The 19,274-nt window shown below is 42.5% G+C and overlaps 1 protein-coding gene across 1 annotated transcript in view; it reads right to left on the reverse strand.

The window, feature by feature from the left end:
• Window positions 1–19,274, reverse strand: part of ABRAXAS2 (abraxas 2, BRISC complex subunit) — a 222,665-nt gene that overhangs the window by 158,596 nt on the left and 44,795 nt on the right. Inside the window, exon 2 of the mRNA XM_069239121.1 lies at window positions 18,798–18,888. Within this exon, the coding sequence (XP_069095222.1) occupies window positions 18,798–18,888 (91 nt within the window). The remainder of the gene's footprint in view (window positions 1–18,797; window positions 18,889–19,274) is intronic.

The following is a 19,274-nucleotide window of genomic DNA, read 5'->3' on the forward strand; positions in this document are numbered from 1 at the left end:
GTTCAACAACTCACCCTGAATAAAAGATTATACAACACCGGCTGGTATAAGTATGCTTTTTACCTAAAATGCTAACACATATTGTAATGTTGTTTAGTAAATGTCTAAGTGAGGGTAAAAGTCTAAAGTTGTGAATAGATAAGCGTGTGAAGGTTGGGGGGGGGGGGGTTAAAAAGACGTGTCTTAATCCTTTCTATTAGGAATAAATCAGATGCAAGATTAGCAGTAGGAGGAAAAGGACATGCTGTGGCTGACATGGAAGCACAAAAAAGAGGAAGTGCTATTTCCTGAAGACCGTGCATTATAGGAGGTCTGCTTATTTAAAAAAAAAAAATTATACACTCTTGGGATGTGTAGTCTTTGAAGGGTTTACCATGCTTTCGTTTTTTTTTAGGAGGCTACTGAGCAATAAATACTGTAAAGTTGATAAGCCTCATCTGATTCTAGAGGCTATCAAATAATAGTCTCTTATATGTAAATAACGACCATTATTTCTATATTGTTGCATCCATAGAGTGCTTGCTATCTCAAATGTTCCTAGAACCCTGCATGAAAATGTTTTACCTTGACGTAAAACTTTTGATTGTTCCCTCGTTTTTTTTATTTGAATGACCTCACTTTACTTTTCTGTCTCTGCATGCCACATGTCTGAGCAGTCTAATCTAAATGATGTGCATGTTTGCATATCTATTACTGTATTCCTGAAAACTGCCCACACCTCATCTCAAAAATCATAACCTGTCTTCTTTTGAAAGTCATACCCTGCAACCTAGCAATACCTAATCTTCTCTAGCTCATCTATTAATCCCAGTAACCAACTGCATGAACTCACATACCCCCGACTAATAATCACACCTAACACCTACTAATTTAAACCATCATAAAGACACTGAAAAAATGCATTGAATAGTCGCTTTCAGAGCATAAACCTAATCCCCACAATCACCAACAACCAAAAACCACTGGATAGATCACAAACCTTGAATTTCAGAGCAGCATGCTGGCCAGTACAAACTGCTTCAATGCCCCGGCAGGAGTAGTAAGCATTATATAAATTATATAATATTATAGAATGCAATTACAATACAATAATGACCATAGCTGATGGCACTCCTGCATGTTTCCTGCTACACTATGTGTGAAGGTATTCAAGGGTGGCTATGTAGGAGAGGATGTCAGTAAATATGGGGCTGTGTATCCAAATCTGCATATATCTGTACAGCCGTACATGAATACGAAGTGCATGCGCTATTGAACATTTAAGCCTACTGCTATTAAATATTTGTTAGAAGTTCGACATTAAAGTATTGGCTCAATTTAGAGTTTTGTGCTAACATGCTAATGTCCAATGGCAGAATTTGCTGAACGATATTATACTTATGGAGGTGGAAACTCATCGAACAGCATTTACTTCAGATTCAGCACTTCCTTATCTCCTTCACCAAAGGGAGGATTTTCTGTTGGTACACCACTCCAAAGCAGGCCGTACAGGAATACTAAAAACAAATATAGCTCCTACAACTAATTCCAAGACAAGTGACAGAAATTAGCCAGAAAATAAGGAGATTAAAGGAATGTAAACAAATGATACCACCATGTACACAAACGCATCCATTTATGCAACGTAGAACTAGGATAGTTTAAAAGACAGTTATTTACCAAACATGAGAAGAGCAAGTTCTGTTTTCAGCTTAGTGGATTTTTTTTTCATACTAGCAGAAGATTATATTTCATTCACTGCACCTGTCAATTGAAGACTGATGGTGAAATAGGAAGAAAACCTCTGATGAGCATTTGTAGGGAGATCAAGGACACCATTAAAAGGTTATTTTAAGGAATTTAAGATGTCAACAGTGTTTTCATTATAGGTTTTTACAAGCTCTATTCTCTCCTTTCCTCTGCATAACCCTTTCCATCAGTTCTGTCTCAGTCAAACTCATGAGAGGAACAGACAGAAACCAGCACTGGTGTGGAATTTAGCTCTATGCTGCTCTCAGGGACAATGATGAAAGCATAATTCCAGTTCTCAAGTTAGTCCAATTAGAAGAAAGCAATCGTAGCACTAACAGGAGTGTAGCATATGTGCCTCCAGCTCAAATGCCCTGAGCCAAAAACAATACCTGAACTTCTCATCGGGCTCATGAAGGGACACAGGGCCTAAATGAGAGAAGCAGGTAGGGGAGCTGAACATTTGCGAAGAAATCAGAAGATGCTTCATCTTGGGTAAATGGTTCTAATTAAAGGTATTTTTTTCCTCAGTCAATAAACTTTAATGCTGCTTGCCAGTAAAACATTTTCTAGACAATCTAACTTTTAGGATTCCCAAGAAAGACATTTTCAAATGTTTGAGGAAAATTAACATAACTGTTCTCCTTCACAGAAATTCATAAAGAGTGAATATCTCCAACTATACGCATGATCTACAATACTCATCTCAAACACTATTTCAGTCATGAGGACCACAAAAGCAGTATACACAAGTGAATCATTACAAATCACCGATAAGCTCCAAAAAAATTACAAAGTATAAAACAAACATTGATATAAAAGTATAAAAACCGCAGTATGACCCTCCATGGTAACAGCACACAGCAGGCAACTAAAGAGGCCCCATACAGTAAAAATTTGCACCCATTGAAATATCACTGGTCAACTGAATTAGATAAAATGCAGGTGCTCAAAAACAGCTCTACAATAAAAACATTGTAAGTAGAGAAAAATGATCCTCGGTTGACCAGGCGGATTCGTTGTCCTCAATTTGAATTGTCGATGAGTTTACATACAGGCTTCAAAAGATGTAGGCGAGACAATGGAAAAATATAATCATATAACTTGCAATGACTCAAGAGACAAAGGCATGCTAGGAAACCAATCATCTTAAATACATCCAGATCTTCCAACCCTGGGTGAGAAAAAGCTGCAGGTTCATTTAATGCCCCAAGACCAGAGCACACATCTACTAGAGGGGGAGGCTTCCAGGTCACTCCCACTGCTAATAAGATCATGATCAAACAGAAGACAGTTAACCTTCTCATGTCTGAGCTGAGTATACGAAGAGCAGGTGAATAATGCCGTAACTCTAGATTCTGGCATTAAGGTTTCAACCACTTTGTTCTGGTACGTTTGTACATCGGGCAGCTAAATAGAACATGTTCAATGTTTTTCACCAGATACAAGCAGACAGTACAATATTTTTTGCCTTCCATTAGCAGCTGTTTTATGCAAAATAGTAGCCTTGCACTTCTCAATGTGAGTGGACCACATCGGGGAACTACTGTTTCGGACTTCCAGGTAATCAAATTAGTTGACCTTCTCAAGTAATGCATTTCTGAGTGACAGGTTCTTGCAGAACAATCTATGTGGTTGTAAGGTCATGGAATTAGTTTTCTGAACATTTATCTCTAGCCCTCGTAGGTTACAAAAGTCTTGGACTTTAGTAAATTCTGAATTCCGAAAGTAGTTCTTGAGATGAGCAGATGTCTGCAAACCCTGCAACCTGGGAATAGGAACACCAGATGCACCCTGAATAGAGTCATTTAGGTGGTTAAATACATCATTTATATACAGCAAACAAAGTGTCTGCTCGAGGATGCATCTCTTCTGAACCTCTGGCGTAATGCTTATTCTCTCCGATAGTACCCTATCCTTAACCCACCATACTTGACCATAATTATTCTTTTCGAGCCTCTCTAAGATCCTTTCAAAGGGGAGAGGTACGCCCATCAACCTAAGGGAGTCCCAGAGACAGGATCTGGGAACCAGATCAAATGCAGCTCTGAGGCCGATGAGGCAACACAGATATGGTCCTTTTGAATTTTGATGTATTTCCATGAAATTTACATAACCCTGAGGATTTGGTGAACTGTTCCAACCTTAAATCTAAACCTGTCCGGAAAGGGAGAGAGAAGGTCTTCAACAAGAACCCGCGCCTGGAGTTTAGCTAAATCAGACAGCAAAATACCCTTTGGAGGATGTTGATTAAACTAATGGGCCTATAATTTCTAGGGTCAGATCTGGCTCTCTTCTTAGAAATTGGTTTAATTACAGCACCCCTCCAAGATTTAGGAAGGGGAGCACCAGCCCTAAAGGTGTTGGACAAGATATTTCCCAAATTTCAATCTCTGAATGGTACAAGTCACCTGGAATCAGATCCATGCGGGGAGATTTCCCAAGTTTCAAAGATGCTAATGCTTCCTTACTATTGGACATGGAAAATAAGTCTATGGCAGATGCCAAAGGATTAATATCAACTGGCAAACGCAGCACATAACTGCTGGACAATGGTGGTGGGGGGGGGGGGTGTTAATATAGCTTAGTAAAATGTTGGACCAATGCTTGCTGTTGAATGTGATGTACATTCATAGTGCGAGCATTCAAACTGCCATAAGCAATTATGTGCCAAAAGGAGGAGGTATCTTTCCTTTTGGAAGCCTCTAATAGGTCTTGCCAGTTCTGATCCTCCCAACTCTTTTTGCTAGCTGCAGGCACCTTCTTGTAATGCTGTCTAGCCTCTCAGATCAATAGAGGGTTTAAGGACCTTGTGGCTGTTATCAGACAAGCCTTAGCCTATCTTCATTCATTTGTGAACAAAGAGGCTGATTCAGTGGCAGCTATTTTCGATTTGCCAGTACCCTCTGCTATGAATAAAGGAGGGGGATAACATGCATATTGGTATTCTTTTATGGTGCTAAAGTAGAGGTAAAGAGATAATAAATTAAGGCAAGCTGTTACCACTTTAAGGCCCTCCTGAAGTTCCCCATGGAGAACTAAGAGGCTTTAGGCTGGGTATTAGAATCGAACAACACTGCCTTAAATGTGCAAAGGATTATAATCACTCTTGACTCCCCCAAAACATCAGGAGTCCCAGTGGCCAGCTCCTCGATGGCCCAATACAGTGAGATTTTATCCCATATCAGAAGGCTCCCAGAGGGGTGACCAGACCATGAGAGCAGTGCGTACACTGAATAGCTGACGAAACCAGACCTGTGTAACGGCTCTAAGGCCGAACTCTCCTGGAAGAGGCAGAGATGAAAAGAATCAATGTAATTGTTCCAGTGTGAATCGGCCAACTTACTCCTTAACCCAGCAAGATTCCAAGAAAGAATAGGAAGAAATCTAGAGGTTTTTGTGTTGCTCAGTCACAGTGTTCTTCAGATGATCATTACCCCCAGGAACTGCATCTGCCTCGGTCTCTAACTGAATTACCTAGGCTACAACAATACACTACTTCTTTGGGAAAGACACGGGGAAACCAGGAGCAGGTATGGCCAAAGTCAATCAACAACACTCAAAGGTCAATCACTTGTGTGATTGCGCTCCCCCACTCTTGACCAACCACCCTGCCCTATATTACAAAAGGAGAGTTGAATCCCTGTACTAGTGGTGCGGATCCCATGTGCTTTTATTGTCACTAGTATGTACATTACAACAAGCGCAGCCCTATTTGCTAAGAACCTGGGCCATATAGTGCCTATCAAGAACAGTGGTTCTTGTCAACCAATATATGTATAATTGATAATAAGTGCCACAATCACATTGATGATAATCTTATAGGATGACTAAAAGAAACACACTTTTGATTAAGAAACCAAAATTGTTTTGACATTTGGTCAAAATTCTATTCATATGACAAAATATAAAGACATCAAAACATTGAAGTGAGAAAAAAATTGTAAAGGAAGGTGTCCAAATCAAAATGGAACCCACAACATCATAGTTTAAAATAAAAAATAAATAAAAACTCATTCACCACATTTAAAAACAGGTTTCCAACATTCAAAATGCAAGTGACCTAAAATAATAAATTGTCCAATTATACACCCAATTAATTACAAAGGGTCATAATGTAAGGTTCACTTAGTAACACTCAATGGTGTTTTGACCATCTTAAAGGATTGGGGGGGGGGGGGGGGACTCAGGACAAAATATAGTTGCAACCTATAAAAGAGAACACAAGTCTAAATAAGCATGCAAAGTGCTCGATTACTGCCCAGCGAGATCGCGCTGCCTACGAAATAAAAAGAAAAGTAGTCCAGAAACCATAGGGAAAACATTGAGCCTCGTATGTTTTCAGTAGTTGGCCGATGCGCTCGAGGAAGGCTAAACACTGGAAAAGGCATGACGTGTGCATTCAAGCGAATTTTAAGGCAAGCCCACAAACCAACCAAACTGATGGGCGCGACATGGGTGTGGTTAAAAGCCCATTGAGTAATTACACCATGGACAGGGCGCTTTCTGCGCTCTACCCTAAGAAGGGGTAGCAGAATGCCTCAATCGTACAATAATTATAGCTAGTATATGTATATAAGATCATAAAGGCACACCCACCTATATAAGAGACCAACACCCTTGTGAAGTCATCACAAAGTGTATAGACCACAAAACAGTCACTAGGGGCCTTGACATCCCAACTAATAGCTCCACAATTAGTTACCGATGCGGGGAATCACCCGATATGTAACAGTATAATCTGTGTGAAATAAATAATAAGAAGAGTGACTAACCACACAGAAAAGGGAATAGATAAGCTCTATTGCCAATAGGCAACCACAACCTCAATAGTATCATAATCCCGGCTTAAGCCAGCTCCTGTGGACACTCAAAATGTCTTGCATTACAATACCGACTTGCACGTATAGCTACCTCTTATCCGATATAAAAAACATTGTTGCATAGAGACTCCCTGCGCTCAAAACACTCTTTTACCAATTTAGGAACGTTAACCAGTGAAAAACCTGGGATGACCCACACAGGGATTAACCAGGTAATCGTGCCTTTCATGGGTTACCCCACAGGCATTCCCAGTCGATGAGCTATCCCTCCTCCCACCACCAGGGTCAACGGCCCACAAGATCCAAGGGCTGCAATTCCATTGTAGGGATCAGGACTACTGGATCACTTCAAGGATCCTGCCCAGTACCTGCCCCACTTTGTCTGCCGTGATGCCTAATAAGTAGGCAAGGAGGGTCTGAGAAAGCTAGTGATGACCCACATGTATCCGAGGACTTACTCAATATATTTAACCAAGGAATACTAGGAGCTGGTTGATGAAGAGGCAAAGGGAAAACAGAAGTAGCCCTACTTCCCTGTGATTTAATAGCCTGTGTTAACAGCTGAGTAACTGTATTCAATTTAGATTCTAGGGATTCAACCACCCATCTTAGACTACTTCATTGCGCAGGGCCAGAACAGACTCATACAGATGAGTTGTTGCATCATGAGACCAGGTAATAATGCTAGCCTCTTCTCCCTTACAATCTGGTAGTAGTGGTTCTATTCCTGCAGTTTCCAACAGTGAAGTGAACTTGTTGGAACAAACCACTTCAGGTTCAAGTAGGGGGGGAGAGAGTTGCACCAAGGGAGCATTGGATGACTCCCATCCACGGTTTCGAGTTGTACAGACCCAGGGCATGCGAAGGGTTGCTCATACTAGCCCGAGCTCAATTAGGCTTTTTGCCTAAAATATTGGGTATTGTGGTTTTTGTGCAATTCACAGGCCCTGTTTCAGATGGGGTTGGGAAGGAGTTAGAACCGCCTCAACCTCATCATTGATTTAGCTGAGGGTACTTGAATCCCTAACATTCCTGGCACATCAGGTTTGTTGAGGAGGGGAGGGCAGCATCAGCAGCCTTCCATTTGCTCAAGATGGAAGATTAAGGGAGCCTAATTTGCAAACAAACCCACCAGCATCCAAGGTAAACTCTAATGGTTACAATAACCTCATATTTTCCACAATATTCACTAGACCTCTAGAAGGAAAGAAGAAATAAATAACAATAAAACCTCAAATCAGAGGTATAAAGTAAAGATGTGCCCCCAATATACTACTAAAAAATGTTTGTAGAATACAGGAGAACACTGAGAATCAAATTGCAGCAGCGACAAAGATTCTTAAATGGTAACAGTCAAATCGCTGTCCATGTATTTGAAGCAAGCAGCCTGAGTAAAAATCCCGTAAAAGTTTGTCGCTGGATCCCCCGATAGATCCGGTACCAGGATAGAAGACCCTTTACAAGTTACTTAAAAAGAAAATGCCACTCACATCAAACACGCTGACGGAATAGAAATATCACCCGGCAAATAACCAAGTGAGTTAAGGAGATTAGAGGGGTAGCAAACCTCAGTTAAGTAGAACCAGGGTAAAAAGCTCCACTATACAGGGCAGCACAAAAGGACTATTAAGGACTCAAAGGTGAGGATTATCCCACCCATACTTTAATAATGTTAGATTAATTCACTGCAACATAAGCTGATTATGTTACCTGCCAACATGTAATAAAGTATTCTGATGTTGTTCCTCCCTCCAATTTTACATCATTTAAGTAATATGTAATATGACATTCCTATGTGATATTTTTTATTCTGCAAAGTATTGGATATTGCAATAGTATTTTTTCTCTATTTTCTTCAGAGTCTGATCAAAAGCCTAAATATTTTAAGGAGTAGTGCTACAGTTTTCCTATTCTTCAAGACCCTATTGGTCTCTTGAATTTTCTAACTTCCAAGTTTATCCTCATCTTTCGTTTGTGAGAGAAGCACTCCAATCATACCAGGCTAAGGAAGAAGATGCTCTGAAGTTCATCCAGCTGTTGAGGCAAAGAAAGAGGTGGTCAACATGGTGACACTGCAATTTATAGAACAGAGGCATGGAGATTGGTGCATGTGAAATTATGTCATGCTGTGTTTTATGGGAAAGATAGTTTGTTGAAGAAGAAAGTCTAATTGATTGGCTACTGCCGATTTCTAGTTAATAAACAGCAAAGAAGAAGAAGCATAATCTTCGCCTCCGAGTCCCTAATAGAATCTAAAATTCTTGATGCGTTAGTTAGAAAATAATTTAGTTACCAAGAAAGACGCTTTAGACTATGTGCTTGGCCTACGAGCTGCCTGATGTAGATACAACTTTTAGAAATCTGCCATTATGGTGTTGGCAGATTTAGGAACTCTGGGACATGGTTATGCCCAGTTCCCACAGGAAGTGGTCATATAGGGGTGTAGTGACCACTGGGGCAAGTAGCCCATTGGCTCTTAGCCTATACTCCCCGAAATGCCCCTGCTGACGTACGAAGGACACCCAAGCGCTACAAAAGCAAAGCCTGAGGAAGAAGCACCTAACTTGGCCTCAGTCCTGCTGGCCTATCTGCTGCCCCAGCCTGTTTTTGTGCCAAAGTTGACTCATCCTGCAAGCTACTGATCCCCCAAAAGCCCGAAAGGCCTTCCTGCCTTCAACAAAGACCCAGGAACTCCTGTTGATCAGCAAAGCTGCTTCCCTGCATCTTGCAGGCACCCCAAGACAACAGCAAGGACTCCAGGCCACAGAAACCCCAACACCAGGAAGCACCACTGTACCCTTGCCACCTAGCCCGAGCTGAAGTGGGCCGAGGGTGCCAATGTGGTCCTCCCAGTCCTCCAGAGACGAAGCCTACTTTGGGCTTGCCCACTGTTGACTCACCAAAGCCATCTGCAGCTTCTTTCTGCAGGCCCCCTCAACCACGAGTGCTCCAGTGAAGAAAACCCAAAGCCACAAGAAACCTCTACACCTGTCGTCCCTGGTCCATGGAAAAGAGGACCCGAGATGGGCCCACATCCCCAGACATACCAAGATTGGAACCCCCCACACCCCTGACTGGATCCCCAGTCCTCACCTGCAGCATCTTTGCAGTCAGCCTGATCCCCTTTGACTAACATTGGGCATCCAACACAGTCCTACACCTCTGCACCTGGACGCCTCAGTGTGGCACGGTGTGACCGGTTCGTGTGGTCCTGACCCATGCCCAATACTAACCTTAAGTCCAGGGGACTGGTCCCGTAAGTCGCTGTGTTATACCTGAATGCAGTACTTGTTTTCCCCCATAGGATAACATTGCAACTTTTTAGAAATTACACTGTCGACTTTTCAAAACTGTAAAGATTTTACTTGCAAAACCTATTTATCTGAACAAATAGAGTCTGGTGCCAAAACACATAAAGATACTTGTTATTTTTGTAAATTGGTGTGGATCTCCTTCTCTGATAAGCCTAAGGCTGCTCAAGCACACTACCCCATAAAAGAGCACCTTGGGATTTCCAGAGCAAGCCCCTGTCCATTAGTAAGGGAACCTCTTGACTGCACGATATACCTCATTTTGATAAATCATAAAGAGCCAGCTTCCTACAGTCCACCGTATGCCTTTGCAAACAGACAGCTGTGCTGTGCTGTCTGGTAGGCTTCAGCCTAAAAACAGAATCACAGATCTGCAGTTTAGGCACACAGCAAAGGGGAGACACCTGTACATAATGCAGGAGACACCGCCATCCCAAAACGTGGAATGGTTGAAATAATCTAAGCCACTGCACCTAGAACTGATAAAAGCTTAGCATAGCAGCTGTATTTTGTTAAACGTTATAGCTGAATGAGTATAGAAGCCCTAAAGGAAATGGCCACAATCCCTAGGAGATGCGGCATAGAAGCTAGATCTACTGCCTTTGGAATCTGTTGATCCAAGTTCAAAACCTGGCCTCAACTCTTGACTCATCATGTTATTCTGGGCAAATCATTTAACCTCTCTGTGGTTACAAATGTTAATGTCAGGTCTACAAAATATGTTTATTTAATTCCCCACTTGATGTATATGATCTTGTAGGTCATCTCCTAACCCCTCATGCAACTTACAGTGTTCCGTTATTTATTTGTACAAAATTAACTTTGATCCATACATTTCATGAACTTAACACATAATATGAATCCGCTCTGAAGATGTGCAAAGAGTTTGTTTGATGTTAATTGAACAGTACTTTCGAGTGAAATCAAGCCTGCTATCCGTTTTTTGATGAGTAGCTAATGGTCAACATTAAGGACCAGAATTGTTTAACTTTTTTGGTGAATAACGGATAATCTGAGCTAACCACATCATCAACTCCTGGGGCCTGCATATGCAAACTTGTGACACCTTTCTTCTGCAAGGTCAGTGCTCTTTCTTTCTTTGCTTACCTTGTAGTGACTGTAAAGATGAAATTATAATTTAAAAAAACACACACACAAAAAAAAAAAAGATAAAAATCATGCCCAACTCGATTTTGCAAATTACTGTCCAGTGTCTAGCAAATAGTACTTTCCACAGATTGCTCATCTACAAATAAGGAAGGTGCAAGACTGGTTTGAGAAATGTTTACCATCACCTTTTAATGGACTTTAGGTAAAGGGGAACTGCTCCAGAAGTGAAGCTGCTGAAGCATCATTACAGGCGAGAGAAATAGTAAATAAGGATGCCACCAATGTCCTTATACCTTTTCCGCATGCAACAACAGCATGAATACAGCTGCACAGGTCTTCTGGCCTTTTGGTGATTTTAGGTCTACTCCTAAGATAAAGGAGTGAAATGTTCACTCTTGTAAACTCTGATAATTTGTGATGGATCTTTAGCAGTGCTAGTTCACATATGACTATGTGCAAGACCCACCTTCAGATACATTTAAAGGCTATTCGAGGAAAGGATACAAAAGTAGGTCTGGGCTCTCCATTATTTTGAGAGGACTCTGAGTTGCTCCTATGTATGGAGCAGATCATTGTAGTCACTAAACAAGCATCATCTGAGACAAGGTACTGCAAGGAGATTAGAGGCACCACTCATCCCCTTATTTCAGCTGCCATAAGAAAAAAGAAAGAAAGAGATTGCATTTGGTTTCTGCTCTGAAAGGCACTGGTCAATATATTCTCCTTTGCTCCACTAAAGTTATTACCATCTTCATCAAAGGAGCAAATTAGGGTGTATAAATGCTGCATGCACTATTTCATTCACCCTCACCTAGCTTTGAGCAGTGTGAGAACTTCTGGTAGCCAATGATGCAGATATCCAAAGACCTAAATAAAGCTGAACTTTGACACTCTTTTGCCAGATCACTAGTTCGTCTCAGCATCTCGAGGTGCCACTGAGGACTAATGCCCCTCTGAAGGCTTGTGTTAGGGCCTCCCTTGGTACCTTATTGGCAAAGCACTGCTTCCTACTGACTTCTGAGTAAGAGTGTTGAGGTACAAATATGGATACTAGTGACAGAAATAGGGGAAGACATACAAATTTAAACTAGTAATGGGAACCCTCTGATAATTAAATTGGGACAAAAAACATTTTTGGACTGAAGTTCTTACAGAGCTACAGATCAAAATATCTTTTTTAAATACTAGAGACAAAGATATTGAATTATAGGTTGACAATTTGCTGCATATCGTGGACACAGAGGTGGGTCTCTTTCCAGGCATGAAAAGTGTAAGCAGGCTTAATACTTCAATCACAATATTGTTCTCTGGCTCATTTTTAGAGTGTTAGAATTTGTCTTCTTTTACCACATATTGTGAAGCAGCCAAAGCACTGAACTTAAGATTGTACATAGGCCTTGATAATGAAAGTTATGTCCATATCCAGGGGATCAGGAACAATGCTCTACAGACATGCTTGGATCCATTAAGTTGAGTTTTCTAATGACAGTCTCAGACATGCCATTGGATGGAAAGAGATTATTAGGGAACAAAGTGCATGAGCCTGGAAAGGTCAAGCAAAGAAGAGCAACAGGATCATTTGATCTTACTGACTAATTACCCTGGCTCCCCAACACAAAGCATTTATTGTTAAAAGGCCTGTGCATACGCCAAAGGGATATTGACCACACCGACCCTACTTTTCTATAGCATATATTAAATCCTTATGTTGTTTCCAAAGCACTTTGTAATTCTTCTAAACTCCTGGTGCTGCCTAATAGTCAGTAATCTCTGCACAGTATTCACATATTTGCTTATCTAGGAGCTATGTTGTGGAATGCTATCCCTTTCCATGCCAAATATCAGCTCAACTGCATTGTTTTTCACAAGCTTCTGAGTATTAACTGTTGTAATCCCCAACACAGTTTTTAAATGTAATAAACAGCTAAAGTGTTGGGGCTTGGAATACTGAAGTTTCAAAGGGCATGGCAAGTTTTATTTTCAGAGACAGTAGGGGGCATCAAAGCCGCAATGGTAGTTGTTTTGAGCCTTTTCGATGGAGAGGTTGGCATCCATCAGTTATTATGGTTTCAAACTCGGAGGCCACAAACCTGCTTTTAAGGGATACCTTCAGCAGCTAAAATATATAGTGAGGCTAGGTTATCAGGAATTTTACAGAAAAGGACATTAAAGAAGTGAAGGGAAAACATCACGATCAAAGATTCCTCTAGATGACTTACTAATGTTATTACCTTGAATTATCTATGTCTTGTCAATTTCCTCTTTGCACTAACTAAAGCTCTGGCATTATGATGGGATAGACTGTGGTTGGAAAGAGCATAATTTGAAAGAATTGGAACATATACGTGGTAAAAAAACAAGTTGCTTGACAGCCCCTATATATTTATTTTTATATGATATTTTTGGGAACTCAAGAGAAGGGCAAGAGGCCAGACCTAAAAATGAAATGATTATCTGTGGCTCTTAAATTGACAAGAAGAGAGCCCCAAGCATTGGCAGGCAACATAGAAAAGACCCAATCCCAAGACATGTTAAATGAACCTTTGAAATCATCAGGAGGTGTGTTCCAAAGGACCAGAAGTCTGAATCTGGGAAAAATGTTTTCTAACAAAAGGAGGGCTCTGTTAGTAAAAGGCCTTGTGAAAGAGGCAAAGTGCCTTGAAAATGTACCTCTTAGCAAATGGAAATAACAAAGCAAAGTCAAATGGGGGGAAATATGGGAGCATGAATTAAGACCCGGCAGAATGCATGTTGCAAAATTTTTAACCAATTTGAGATAGTAAATCAAATAAGAAGGCAACCATATGCTTATGATCCTCATATGCAAGGTCAGAATTGAAGATGACTCCTGATATTACACTCAGAGAAGGAGGTTGAGGAACCACATTCAGCGTTGTGTTCAGTCCAAGTGTTCTCAAGGTTAGCAAAGACAGCATCATCTATTAGGGTGAGAATTAAGAATTTGTATGCAAGAATTCAGCCAGTCAGCAGTCCTCAAAGGTAAATGTCTTTGGCCATACTTGTCACTCAGCTTGCCATACCAGGTGAGTTTCACCAACTTATGTGAAATAGGAAAGGAATCCATTCTGCCAAGCGAGCCACACAGGCTGAAGAAAGTGGTACTCTGTGATGAGTGTTCGAATGAGAAGCTGTATAAATGCAGCTGAACGACTAAAGAGCACCAGCGCAGTCACGCTACCTTGATCATGGCCACTTCAATCATTAAGTAAAGGCCAGTGACTACCTCTGGGCAATGTTGGGTCTAAACATAGAGTGAATCTGCTCGAGAAGTTTATTTTCTTCTAAAAAAAAAAAAAAAAAAAAACCAGAGTTCTTTGTTCAAAACGTTTCCCTTACTTTTGTAGGAAAAGTGAGTTGAGAAACAAGCTAAAAACTGACTTTTATTGCTGGATTCAAAGTGGACATGTTCTTAGGAACTGTATGACAATGCAAATAGAAATGTTGCATTTAGAGAAGGATTTATTATAGAGGATCAAACGTTCAGTGAAATACTGTTCATCCTGCTCCTCTTAATGAGAGTCATAACAGAGGTTTCAGTATCATGCCAGATTAAATATCCCAAATTCTTGTTCTAATGCCATTCTGTGAAGTAGGAAAAATGTTCAGTAAAAAGAAGGCATGAATCTTCTTTTCAGGTTCAGTCACCACGGAGGAGGAATTTCAAAAGTAGGGGACACCCTGAAAAGTCTTACGCATGTCATTATTTTCCTGAAATAACTTGAACGATTACAGAGTAGATTATGTGATGATAGGATTACATTTGTACAATGAGTAGAATTCGTAAGGATGACTACAATGTAAAAAAATAAACAAATCCTGATTTTGTCAGGGTGTTAATGAGATTTTAATAGTATGCTGCTGGGGGCGTTCCCATTTGTGCAGAGTTCATCCTTGAGATTAACTTTATTTATGGGATCATAAGTTTCATACCAGTGGCCTTTTAGATTTTTATTTTGAGTCTCAGGATATACCAGCTGTAGGAAAAATCAGGCGGCTAGGCGCACCAATCTCCAAGGTATAATCTGCTTAATCAGTACAACTGATGTGCCATTTTTCCTCTTCTTGTGCATTTTCTGTTCTCAGACTCTGCTTTCTGTGCCTTTTCTGCTCTCTGGCTCTGTTCGTCTTTTATGCCCAGTTTTTGCCGATTTTCGGCTCGTCCCGCCGCTGCTTCCCCTGCGGCCCCATCCCCCCATTTGCCCACTGCTCCACCCCTCCCAGCTGCTCCTCCCTCCCACCTCCCCTTCTTAATGGTGGCCGCTGCGTGGTGCACAGAGTGACCCTTGACCTGCTTTAAGGCCAGGTTTCACTCTATGCGCTGCGCAGGTCAACCTGTCTGCCTCTGTGCCCCCGACCCCGCTCTCACTGCTGCGAGTTCAAAGCCCTCCACCACCCGCAGGCACCCGCCTGCGCCTCATCCCTGGTGTCTAGTGGCTGCCGTAAGTATTGTGTGTCTGTCCTGTAGTTTGTCTGTGTGTTATTTTTTTCAGTTTTTCCTCTTCGCGTGCCTTTTTGTGCCTTTTCCATTCTCGGACTTTGCTTTCTGTTCCTTTCCTGCTCTCTGGCTCTGTTCGTCTTTTTTGCCCAGTTTTCACTGATTTTCGGCTTGTCCTGCTCCCCATGTTCCCGCTGCTGCTTCCTCAGCGGCCCTGCCCCCCTCAGACCTCCATTTGCCCACCGCTCCCTACCTCCCGCCTCCCAGCTGCTCCTCCCTCCCACCTCCCCTTCTTAATGGCAGCCGCGCCAGAGGCAATCCCGTCTGCACCTGGACCACACCTAGCGCCAGTCCCCCTGTCCCATGCACCCCGCGCCGCCAGACGCTGCTACACCGCAGAAGAAGTCCACGCATTCAACCCTGGCCGACCCTCTGCCTGCGTCCAGACCTCCCCTGGGCACACCCATGGACCCTTCTCGTGCCGGACGTGCAACTTCACCTGCGTTCAAGCCACCAAGCACCACAACAACGCCACCCACAACAACCACCTCAGCGGCATCCTCCTCAACACCCACTCCGTCCACAAGCACGCCGTCGAACTCTGGGACCTGCTCAAATTTACCTCCCCAGACATCTCCTTCCTCACCGAAACCTGGGTGAACCCCTCCTCGGAACCCAACATCACCATAGCCATCCCTGAGGGCTACAAAATCACCCGAAGAGACCGCACCAACAAACCAGGAGGAGGAATCCCCATAGTCCACAGGAGCTCCATCAGGATCTCAACCGACACCCACGACGCCCTAGATGCCGCTGAACAGCTGCACTTCTAGATTTACGTCAACGCCAACACCACCCTGAGAGGAACCCTCGTCTACAGACCCCTGGGCCCCCACCTACCATTCTGCAACGCCATCGCCGACACAATCAGCACCCACGCCCTCACCTCCACGGACTACATGCTCCTCGGCGTCCTGAATTTTCACCTGGAAAACACCGGCGACAGCAACTCCTCAGCCCTACTGGACAGCCTTGCCAACCTCAGCCTCACGCAACTCGTTACAACACCCACCCACTCAGCCGCCCACACACTCAACGCTATCTTCTCCACCAGCAGCCACGTCACCTTCACCTACACCACCGAACTCCACTGAACCGACCACCGCTGAATCCATTTCGGTCTGCAGTTTTATCAACAACTGACAACAATCTTTGCAAAGCATCGACCAGACCCATAATGGAGCCAGAGAAGATGTAGGGTGATGGAGGAACCAATTGGTAGAACTCACTCTTAAAGAGCTCCATGTGAATGGCTGCACAAACCCTTAAGAACAAACAAATGCTATTCAAGAGCTCATAAAGTAGGAGGACCCTGACAAAAGCAGCAGTCTCACGTTAGTGCTAAATCGGAGATCAGCCACAGTATCAATGAAATGTGAGAAACTAGAATAAGAAGACTTGACCAAATGTAGGCTCCTGGACACGTAGATGTGGTGCATTTCTACAAAGAAATCCAAGTTAGAATCTTTGTCAAGCGATGTTCTGGAAAAATGGTGTTCAGGAATACCAAGCAGCCTTTGATTGGCCAGAACCTTACAAATGGCCTGAACTTTACATTTAGAAGGAACTTAACTTAAATTCAAAACAAGATTGGGCGACGGGCATTTTCCTGGCATTACAGCTAGATGATATTGTTATACCCAAGAGGTACACCATCCAGAAACCAAAGCGGATGTCAATAATAAAAAAAAATCTTTATGTAGTATGTTAGATCACCACCATTGCCATACTGAAGTACTTTACATTACAGGAATTGCTAACACTCAATGTAATGATTGTCAGTGCACCTACCTCACATGGACGGATGCTGAGTCACCCTTTACAGGATCTGAATGTATTACCTGCACATCATAGCAAATGTCAGTGACAAATGTTTAACTGCCTGAGCTATTTTGCCAAATAGGACCTTATTTTGTTGCTGTAAACACTTTGAAAAAACAGTGTCTCGTCAGACTTTTCCTGCTTTGGGGTATTCCCCACGAAGTGACTAAAGCAGTTGTAAGATCAGAGCTCACCACATCCCTGGAGGGTAGATGTAGGTATAAAGTGAAAAAAAGCATGTGACCCGCTCACAGGTCCAGAGTAAGTGGACCTTTGCTTTGCCAGGCAATCATCCACATCTAAGAGAAGCACAGAGAAGACCAATAAGCTCTGCTATGGACCTAACCCAGAAAGAAATGAACCTAATGTATAATAGGCATGTAACTCATAAGCAGTCCTGCATCACATGTCTTTGGTGCCTCTAAAAGAGAGAGAGTGAACAAGTAAACAAGTAAACAGCCACAGAACCATAGCTTACCCTGGGGGGTGAATAAAATGATCCACCTTTGGGCTCTTGGAGAAATAAGCATTAAAGGGCCTGCTGTAAGTATGGTCACTGCCTTCAATATTCAATGTAATCAGTAGATTGCTGCTTGTAACCTGAAGGTAGGATGCTTGAAACTGCCACATACAAAGGCTAACATAAGAGTGGCAAATAATATGACTTCTGGCCACAATAAACAAGGCAAGCAGGCAATTGTTGGGTTTGGAAACAGGCAAAAGCCACTGATTCTGAGAGTTATAGATGCCCTAACATAAGGCTGCCCCCTGAGGCATCTGTGTAGGGAGTATCCATTACCATTGACATCAATTGCCTCTTGAGCAAAGACTATTCAAAACGTTTGATCTGATCAGTACTCAGAGTGAGGCTCTAGCAGCAGCACAACGCGACATGTTGTGCCTTCCTTTCTTTCTCACTGTGACACTATGAATCTTTAAGTCCTCAGGACATGTCTATGATGCTAAGTGAAGGACAGTTTAAATCTTTGTTAGTGCCACAAGCAGTGCCTGCTATTTTGAACATCTGCTATGTAAGCATGTAAGACTGGGAACCTGCCAATAGGTCTTTGCTGCACTGCACGCAGCCACTGCAGGGCTGTACTAAGAGGTGCTGTTCTTCATGCATGCACTGAAGGGCTCCCCTCAATTAGGTGTTGTACTTCATCCAAATTCTTAAAGGTTGATAAACTATTTGAGATGCTGTACTTTGTGCTGATTCTGCAGGGCACATTTTTCACGAGGATAATGCAGCTCCTAACTTCACAGCATGGCTTACCAAGTGCTGAAAGCAAAACAGCAGGACTATGCTAAGGAAGGCCACGCACTTCACAGGCAGACAGTGACGGTCTTCAATAGGGAAAGTGCTTTACTATGGATGCTGACCGACACCACCCACACGGCTGGTTGCTGCATTGTCTGCCACACTATCATTTCAACCCTCACCCGTGTGGCTTTGAGGTTTTCTAATTGGCTGAGATTTCTGCTTACCAATTACTTGCAGCAATTCTGTGTTGCCGATATGGGAATCGCTGATGTTGAAGGTCTCTTCCTGCCTCACCTCGCCAAGTAGGAATCCTTCCTGCAGAAGAGGAGCAGAAACATCAATTACCAAAGCTGCGCACAACAAATGGGGTGAGAGAAACAAGACACTGTAGGCAGGAGAAGATAAGCAAGATAACACAAACAGCAAGTGAGCAACTTTACACCAAAGGAAACAGTGCAGCAAGACAGATCAAGGGTAAAACATATTTGAATGAGCTAAGAAATGTCCTGAAACAGGCACATTGTTTAGATTAGGTTTACAAATTCAGGGGGTGGAATTTTATAAAAATATCTACTTGTCCATGGGACAGACTCCTTTATAAATATACTTGCCCTGTGAAAAAATCCACTTGTCCCTTTGTTGCCACGTAGTGCGGTGATAAATTGAGGCAGCAATCCCATTATATAAGAGCTCCGATAATA

This window comes from Pleurodeles waltl, chromosome 6 (assembly GCF_031143425.1).
Source record: "Pleurodeles waltl isolate 20211129_DDA chromosome 6, aPleWal1.hap1.20221129, whole genome shotgun sequence".
NCBI lineage: Eukaryota > Metazoa > Chordata > Amphibia > Caudata > Salamandridae > Pleurodeles > Pleurodeles waltl.